Below are 10406 nucleotides of genomic sequence, written 5' to 3'. Positions count from 1 at the left end.
TGGTGCATCAACATCTTCTGCCCAATCTGATAGAATTCTGGCAAAACTGTGTAGCAACAGATCACCAGCAATTGCTTCATCAGAAATTGCCGTCTTAGCTCCTGCTAAAAGGGATTACCCTGCTATGTATAATCAGGGCAGCGCAAAAAGTTGTTTTGCACAAGCATTTCTATAGCCAATTACACGGATGAAATTTACGTATGCTTAATAATTTTACGCAAAACAGCCTTCAGACTTTCCCTATTAATTTCATCGTCTTTTGAATTATGAACATATTTACATCATAAGGGTTTTTTCGTTGTAAGGCTTTCTTTTTTAGTTGATTTTCACCTAGCAAGACTTATCGTAGATGGCATAATAAGTCACACCCGGACAAGGTCAGGTTATACGGCTAGTATATTGATATATTCATACTGATTCACACATGCATATGTAGCCCCAGCATAGCCGCAGTACAATGAGTGAAACAATAAAAGATGAAATATAAATATATATGTTAATTATAAGATCCAAGAATCTAAGTGTAGAGCCAAGCGGCATTTAGACATATGCAAACTTTAGGGTAGTTGAAATATGTCAAACATATTTCAAGTAGCCTATAGTTCGCACATACACACATATATACATATACATGCATATACATACACACATACATAAACTGAGTACCTACTCACAATTCAAGTTTCATGTCTAAAACTCAAGTAGCTTCCAAGTCTTCATTATATTTGAACAAACTCAGCACTATATATTGAGTACTATCTTTCTCTTTTATTTACAAACTGTAAAATTACTGCATACGTACACACTTTAAATGATAATGACACACACACACACACACACACGTATCAGAGATGCTAAGAGTGTTGCAAATTCAGTTATAGAAAATATAGAAGTGATAACAGGTGAGCAATGTACTACTGGCTGATGTCAGGATTACCTACAAAACGGCAGCAGTAGCAGCTACTTATTAGATTAGAGAGGAAATGAGCACTTACCTATTTTGGCTTCAGCATATGGTTGGACTAACCCAAACAGTAAGACAACTGAAATGGAAATAAATTACATTTAATTATTCACAATATCTCAACAGTTGGTAAATTACTTTTTACACCAACATGTGTGTGTGTGTGTGTGTGTGTGTGTGCGCGCGCGCGCGTGCATGCGCACTCCAGATGTTTGGTTTGCAATCACATAGATCCAAATTCAATCTCACCAAGCAACATTTTAGGCGTCTTCTATAGCCTCTGATTGTATGCATGAATAATTATAAATATATATCAAAATCTATATAAACACACATATTATATATATATATGTGCATGTGTGTATGCATATATATCTTAGTTTGCTGTAAGCTTGTTGTAAGAAGTGGCTAAAAGTGTTGGCAGCAGGAAAAGTATCCTATCTGGGTTTTTTTTAGTTAGGAATATGTTCAGGTTTTTGTCCTATTGGTTGAGTACATTTTCATTTGCTGTTCTTTTAAATTTATTCATGGAAGGACTTCTTTTGTGTTCATAGAAAACGTTCTGCATATCAAAATTTTTTAATTCATTTTTTAGCATATTCTTTTGTGCATATATCTTGTTTAATAAAACAGGGAGGATTCTTGTTTTTCAGTTCTTTTCAGTTTTACTTGTTTACATGAAAATGATGGAATTAAAAAATATTAATGCAATCAAACAACATATAGAAAAGAACACGCACGTGTGTGTCTATAAAACAAAACATATATTCTAAGTCATAGCAGTACTTACTTGATTGCACTGACATGAAACTTGAGTCTCAAGAAAAGAATTCAATTTAAATAAACTATATATTCTACAATATGTATTGAGTACCCTCATCCTCATTCATCCAACAAAAATCAGTTTTAATATGTTTGAATGCTATATCATCATGCACTCCATCGGTTACGACGACGAGGGTTCCAGTTGATCCAATCAACAAAACAGTCTGCTTGTGGAATTAACATACAAGTGGCTGAGCACTCCACAGACACGTGTACCCCTTCACATACTTCTCAGGGAGATTCAGCATGACACAGAGTGTGACAAGGCTGGCCCTTTCTGATGCAGGTACAACAGAAACAGGAAGAAAGAGTGAGAGAAAGTTGTGGTGAAAATGTACAGCAGGGTTTGCCACAACCCCCCTGCCGGAGCCTCATGGAGCTTTAGGTGTTTTCGCTCAATAAACACTCACAATGCCTGGTCTGGAAATCGAAACCACAATCCTACGACCATGAGTCTGCTGCCCTAACCACTGTGCCATTGCGCCTCCACAAATGCTATATATAGGAAAGATAAGTTCCTGCTATTGTCATGGAAATAGCTAAACTGAACAAGCAGGAACGGATAGGTTGGAACTCCATACAATGTATCCAATGTAAATAATGGATACACAAGAAGAGAGGTGGGATCACAAAGAAGGTGTCCTTCATATGCAGTATATGCACAAATGCAGTAAACACTAAGAGTACATATGAAACAGTGACTCTGTTTCATATCTTAGACCAACCCTCAAAAAGTGTTGATAGTCCTTCTTGTCTTAGTGATCTAATGAGGAGTGGAGATAGTTGCTTTGAAAACATAGTGGCCAGAATAAGAATGATATGAGACAAAGCTTCAAGGTGCTGGCATAAAGAGTTTCTCTCAGAGTGAAAAGCAGATTATATGATGCTTGTATAGGAAGTACAATGTTGCATAGTAGTGAAACACAAAACTTGAATGCAGAGCATTAGCAAAAGACGAGGAAGAAATGAAATAAGCATGTTCTGCATGATGTGTAATGTTAGTGTCCCTGAATCATGCAATAGAAACGAGCTGAGAGAAAAACAGAATATAGAATCAGATGAAGTGTATAAGAGGGAAGATTGTGGTGATGTTGATATGTGATACATATAGAGGATGAAGGCTGTATAAAGAAATGCTACGTGCTCATAGTGATAACAGCTGTGGAAGAGAGTCACCAAGAAAGACTTGGAACAAAGTGGCAAAGGCTGATTTCAGAATGTTGCATTTCAAGGAGGAAATGACAAAAACTCTGTTGACTAGCAATCTGTGGTACTTGAAAAGATTTGACCTCGGAAAACCCAACCAGCAATGCCAGTATGGCAGAACAAATGCCACACAAAAATAATGGTAGTAATGTTGACTGAGATTATATGTACTGCTAAACCCACTATTGCTGTTTCCACAATACTTTATTACCCTCTCAACCCACTATTACTCACTTCCTTATCACTCTTGCTAATTAATCATTGGCAGAAGACCTGCCTACTTTCTATTCCCCTCCTATTACCATCGTCACTCAGCCAGGGCTCAACTTGAAAGTTTAAGAATAGACTACAGTGGATCAGTTGTGCCTGATAAACTCTACTTTATTTTCACTCTTATACTACTTGTCATTACCCCATCTCACTGTGTCTTCATTCTTTTGCTTCTTTTGTCCTCCATATCTTGATTCTCTGTCATCACTCCATCCCCAGAGTCATGGCATCTTCTGTTGCTGCCCTATCCTTATAGCCATGATCTTTACCTTGACTAGACACACAGCTTAGAACACTGAGGACCCCTACCCATTTCGAAGTTTATGCATAAGAAACTACATTGGACCAATAGTGCCCAGAACAATCTATCTTCACACTTCCCTCTTGTTCTGCCAGTCATCACTCCGTCTACCATTGCACTCTTACTCACTTTATACCACATATCTTGGATCTCTATCTCCTGGATCACGTTGCTTTCTATCATTGCTCTATCTTCTTAACCATGCTACCTTGACTATAAATAAAATGATAACTCAGAAAACTGAGTCCCCCTATCACACATCTCCCCTATCATGCATCCTTCATATCACTTACCACTCATTCATAACTCTATCAATCATACTTCTTACCCTGTAAAGTGATTGGTGAATGAGCAGATATGAGAGGATCATGAGGACTCTTTAGATGTGTCAAGGACATAGCAACCTCTCTCGGGTTTGTGCCATGAAAAATGCACCCAGTACACTCTGCAAAGTGGCTGGTGTTAGGAAGGATATCTAATAGAAAGAAAAAGCCAAAAATGAAGCACGTGAGTGATGTACAGTCTTCCAACCCATTTAGGTGGACAGTACCCCTAATTATGTGATAACTTCCACTGTGATAACTCGTGCAACCTATGCCAACATGTAAAGTATGGAAAATAGACATATGATGATGATGACGATGGCAGCAGCAGCGGGTGTGTGTGTGTGTGTGTGTGTGTGTGTGTGTGTGTGTGTGTGTGTGTGCGTGTGTGCGTGCGTGTGTGTGTGCGTGCAATTGTTTGTTTTCTGAGTGTCTTTACAGTGACGCTGTGTAAAAAAAAGGTGACGCTGTATACACCTCTTGAAAGTAATGCCATATGTAGCTTAACAGTTTTGTCAGTTTTGACAGTTTTGACATGTGAAGACCAGTGGAAAAAATGCTTTACATGAAAACAAGAGGTAACAAGAAGGGCAATCCAGCCATAGGATGCTTACTCAGTAATTTTCTATGCAAGCACAGAAATATATGGACATAAAAACAATGATGCCAAAGAGGATTTGTGTTTGTAGATAGATGGATGTGGATAGGTAAGTAGATGGGTATGTGAGTAGATAGACAGACAGACAGATCAGTAAGCAGAGAGAGGGATATATATATGTATATATATATACACACACACATACATAGAGAGACAAATCAAAGTGCACACATACTTAAAAATTAACTGTAATTTAGCTATTTAATTAGTTATAAGAGAGAGAGAGAAAAAGAGGAAGAGACAGAGAAACAGGGAGAGGAGTAGAGTGAGATTAAACAAACTAGCTTCATTTTCAAGTAGAATGAGTCAGGTGACCAAGAGAGCAACTAATAGGATTGCATTTCAATTGAGACTAAAGTCACACACCTTAAAATAGTAACTTATATTATGGACACTTGTGTCCCATTCTGTTGTATCACCATTCAGTAGTTTTAGAATAAAGTCCTCCTAATAATAAGCAAGCACTGGGTGGGTGTGGGGTAGGTGAGATGTGGACATGGTGACGTGGTGTCTGTTGATGTTTTATATATACATTTTATGTACAAGTGTTAAACTAATTACATGGTACTGTCACTCACAGACTAATACAACCACCACCACCACCACTACTACTACTATTACTACAAGAATCACTTGTGCAACAACCACAATTTCAACTACAACAGCTTTTTGTTAGAGTGAACAAAGTCTTCAAAGATATTGTGACTTGTTTGGAAACAAAACTTAAATCTGACCCCAAATTTCTAATTCCTGTGTCTGCTAATCAAGGATTATACTGCAATTTTATCTACGGGGAGTGAATTTTAGGGAGACTGTCCAGTTGTAGCTGCAAGAATTATTACTGCCCTTGTCTCAATCCCTGGGGAAGGCAAAGTACAGTTTAACCCTTCAGCATTCAGATTATTATGTTAGCCCTTTTGAGATACACAGTGTTTTGGTATGTGTAACCAAAAAGACCAAAATGTTTTCTCTGTTGAGATTGAAATTGACAGATGCATGTAGAAAACAAAGGATAAAGTGCCTAAAACTATTTTATTAGTATGAAAAACTATATATGTTATGTAATTTTATATCTACTGATTGACAATCTCTGATTGGTTATTACACATCAAAATGTTTGTTTCATTGGGGCAAAGGATTGGCCTCAAAGACTTTTCGGCTTGTATCACTTAGCCTGATCAATCAGCCCAGGTGCCCCAAGAGGGTTAAATGTGATACTTATTTATTCACATTATTTCAAATTGGTCACGCATTATCTTTCAGTTTTGAGATTTCAATGATATGGTTGTTTGTTTTACAGTATTACCTCATAAGGTATGCATGAGAGACCAAGTCTGGCTGGTTTGAACATAGAACAAAGTAGAATATTTGGGCTAGGAATGGCCAGTTTAAATGCTAAATAGTTAAGGCACTGTTGACATATAGCTACAGAAGGAAGGCTTTTTTTGCAACAATTCCTGATAAACATCAGACATTGTAAAACAATCAAAACCTATTTTTTGAGCAGGGACTACTTACAATCAACACTCTCCCACATCAATACTTGGGAAGGAAAAAAAATGGGATCAAGTGGTGAGGCTAGATTTCCAGATGTTGGGCTTCACAGAAGACAAAAATGAGTGGTGTTATACAGCACCACAAATTATTTAACTGATATCAGCATGGAGAAAACAAGAGTTGGTGGTGGGAGTGGAGAAACTAAAGCTTTGGTTACTACACTTAATCACTAACCATTTTGATATTGACCTGCCTGAAACTGCCTCTGTTTTTGTAGTACAAATGTCTTGTTTTCAAAAGCTCTGAATTAAAATCTTCCACCAAACCTTAGTCACAATTTATGTTCCTAACATCTTACTATAATGGGCATTATGTCCGTCTATCTGTCTGTACCCTCTTCACAGTCAAACGACTAGACCAATGGTCATGATGTTTTTCAGGATTACAAAGGTGGTAATCAGGCAGGTTTTTAGCAAAAAAAATGTGAAAAAGTATGATCATTTAGTGGATATTGAGGGTAACTGTTCACACCACATCTGATGCTTCTTAGGTTCAACTTTTCTCTCAAGGCGCTTACACTCTGTCGTGTATGCACACTGACATTACACATCAGCAGAGCACACTGGCTTCATTCCATGCGAGCTACAGGATTATGGTTGATGTTGTTATCCTTTCTCATACAAGGAAATAAGAAAAATGCCAACATTACAACAGTCAAGACAAGAATCTTCTGTTATACTTAACCTATAGCACTGTTTGATCAGGATTAACCTTAGAGTTAAATCACAACATCACACTCTACTGGCATAGACCTAGATATACTATGACTGAATAGCATATCTAGGGATGAGATGGTAGGATGTGACATGATGGAAGCTGGTAGTGTCATGGTCAGTATGTCTTTGATCACAAATCAGCTGGACCAAGACTGACCGTGACCTAAACCACAACAAAGAGTACATTAGATAATGCTATACTGGATGCACTACGTTTGACTTAAAGATGGAATGGTCACAACCAGAACCTCTTTAATTATATAAATACAAACTTGCTACCAGTTCAAATATGCTTGAGGCATATTCAAACGCATAAAAAAGCTATTCACTGTGTTTTGTCATGGAGAAAATTTCTCGCTGTTGACAAATGGGTGTAAATACATCAAATCAGCTCACAGTACTGCCTGGCTAGACTGTGGGGTGCATGCATTTTGGAGTTGTTCTCTCCTCTTCAGCCACAAAAGCTAGACAGAGTAGCACTGTGAGCTGACATAAAAGACAGTATTTCTCTTATGATATCCCTCTCATCATTTAATGACTGTGAACAGCACAACTGCCTCACTGCACCCAACATAGCTAACTGATGTATTGCAAAGGATCTAGTATAGTCCCAGACAAGATTAAAAAATAAACTCAGATAAAACATGCAACTTGCTTCTAAGCATTTGATTAATTGTGTCCAAGATTGCATTTGCTCAATCAACATAAACATTTTACATAGATGGTAAGCAGGATTTATAGTCAAACTTCACTTCCCTTAAAGTATTTAAATCACAATGTATAAGGATGGGGCTGGTGTCCCAGGCACAGCTGAATGATTAAGAAGGTCACTTCCCAACATGGTTTCAGGTTCAGTCCCATTGCATGGAGGTTAAAATGATGATGATCATCATCATCATACACACACACACAATACGTAAATAGAATAATAGAGTTGCAAAATATGGTGAAGAGGATTAGATTCTCTAAGAAATTTTACTTCAAATCTCAGGTAAAAGAAAGAGAATTTGTCTTTGCTTTTCATCTTTCTGGAGTCAATAAAAACCAGCAATACTTTAGGATTGGTTTAACAAACTATACTATCTTCTTAAGCAAAAAAAAGTAAAAAAACAAAAGAGTACTTAATAAAAAACAAGAAATTAAGCTTATTGTTAATCGATATAATGTAAGAAATTAAAAACAACATCCGTAACAAGGTGACTGGCAGAAGAATAAAAAAGGAATCTTTGGACAGGTTTAGCAAGCTGGTGCTTTGTCAGAAAGTGGTAGACACATAATTAGCATTCAAAGATAAAAGGTGTTATAGAACAGAAATAAAGCACTCAAAACTGCTGTTGTCAACAGCAACGACCTGGATTGCAAGGTAATTCAGAACATTTAAATGACAAAAAAAAAAACATAAATATTAAAAATAAAATACCAGGATAAGTAAATAAAGCAAGTGATTATAGGACAAAGAAACTAGTTTAGATAGATTTTCTTGGGTTGGCACTTGACCAGGACAGCAGAAAATATAATTGAAAATAGTTCAGATTCTAAGTAAAACATCTGTGAGTTGCAAATCAAGGAGTAATGGATATACAAACAGTACAGAGGGATCAACTTAAGGTATTTAATTACTGATAAACTGACACAACAGCAGAGTAAACGACTTGAGGAAGTCTTAACTCTTTAGAATTCAAATAACTCTGTCACACGTAATTCTTATTTATTCACATTGTTTTGAATTAATCATGCATAATCTTGCAGCTTTGAGATTTCGATGATGTGATTCTTTATTTTTAGAATGACATTGTATGGTAGGTTTAAGAAGCAAGATCTGGCAAGTTTGAACATAAAACAGGTAGAGTATTTGAGCCTTGTATGACCAGTTTAAATGCTAAAGGGCTAAACATGCAATTTCTCTGACAGACTCAAGGAACTTTAAATTAAGTTTCTATTTCATCAAACAAGAAATAAAACTTCCCCTGGATAGGGTGTTGGACTAACTTTCCTCTGGTACCATTTCTTTGACTGAATGGACTAAAGCAATGCAGAATAAAGTAACTTGTTCAGTGATGCAACAAAACACCAATAGCAGACTTCACTTACAAACCATGAGTTAACGGTTGACAAAACATAAAATAAAAACTAAATACTTAAAACATTCAATGTCAGTCAAAGCCTAGAAGGCTATTGTTTAGAAATAGCATTTTTACAATCATCCAAGCAGGTTGTGTGTGAATGCATGCACAATAGCAAAAATGCTCATGGTCAATACTGTGAAATGATTGGTGATAAAAGGGTATCCATCCATATACATCATGCTAAAAATAACATGATGTATACAACAATAGCTTCAAATGATTTTCTCTATTGCTGTATGAGGAAGATGACAAAATATGTAAATGAGTGGCAAGACAGTGAGAGAGAGCTATCTAACCTAAGCCAGCATGGAAAACTGGATTAATATGATGATATACAAGTGTGTGTGCATGTGTGTATGAATGCGTATATGTATATCAACTATATATATATATATTATATAACTTGGTTTAAGAAGAGACAAAATTTAGAAAACCATCCTATATGTTATGATTTATATCAACATAATAAATACATACAACACAACAGATACACCAAGACAAGGAACATATCAACATATTATTTAGAATAGAAATAAGAAATACATGAAGTAAATATATATGTGGAAAGGATAAATAAATAAAGAGTGATATATCGATTAAAACTCATATTAAATTTAAGATGAAAAATGTTGAATTAAGAATTAAAAGTTATAAGATACATCGACGGCAGTGAAAAATCTTACTGATGGATTTAAAAGTCAGAGAAATAATAAGGATAAATTTGTGTTAAGAGTGCTATAACCCGCGATAAACATTTCTTTAGAACCCTTAAAACAAATTTATCCTTATTATTTCTCAGACTTTTAAATCCACCATTAAGATTTTTCACTGCCGTTGATGTATCTTATAATTTAATTCTTAATTCAACATTTTTCATCTTAAATTTAATATGATTTTTAATCAATATATCACTCTTTATTTATTTATCCTTTTCACATATATTTTTACTTCATGTATTTCTTATTTCTATTCTAAATAATATATGGATATGTTCCTTGTCTTGGTTTATCTTTTGTGTTGTATGTATTTATAATGTTGATGTAAATCATAACTATAAGATGATTATCTAAATTTTGTCTCTTCTTAAACCAAGTTATATAATATCTAGAGTAGATAAAACAGGGGACAACTGATGAAGGGAATGTTCTTCATGTTGCATGGCTTTATATTATACTCATTTATTGTATTTTTAATTATTAATTTTTCTATATGTGATAGTGGATTTTCATCGATGAGTTCTTGAAAATTGGTTATTTTCCCTAAAACTATATATTTTATATACACTTTATCTATAAGGCTCAATTTAATTTTAATTTTTTATAAATTGATTTTAATTGAGTTTTTTACCTGTAATTTTGGATTTTGTCCCTAATATAATTATATATATATATATATATATATTATATAAATAAATATATATATATATATATATAGATATATATATAGATATACACATCTAC

At 35.1% G+C, this 10406-nt stretch overlaps 1 protein-coding gene across 4 annotated transcripts in view; it reads right to left on the bottom strand.

The window, feature by feature from the left end:
- Positions 1-10406, bottom strand: part of LOC106881102 (uncharacterized) — an 88622-nt gene that overhangs the window by 44313 nt on the left and 33903 nt on the right. For all 4 annotated transcript variants that reach the window (XM_014931332.2, XM_052967893.1, XM_014931331.2 and 1 more), the window contains exon 2: positions 996-1043. In XM_014931332.2, coding sequence (XP_014786818.1) covers positions 996-1043 — 48 coding nt within the window. The remainder of the gene's footprint in view (positions 1-995; positions 1044-10406) is intronic.

Source organism: Octopus bimaculoides, chromosome 5 (assembly GCF_001194135.2).
Source record: "Octopus bimaculoides isolate UCB-OBI-ISO-001 chromosome 5, ASM119413v2, whole genome shotgun sequence".
Classification (NCBI taxonomy): domain Eukaryota; kingdom Metazoa; phylum Mollusca; class Cephalopoda; order Octopoda; family Octopodidae; genus Octopus; species Octopus bimaculoides.
This window is presented reverse-complemented; position numbering and strand designations above follow the sequence as displayed.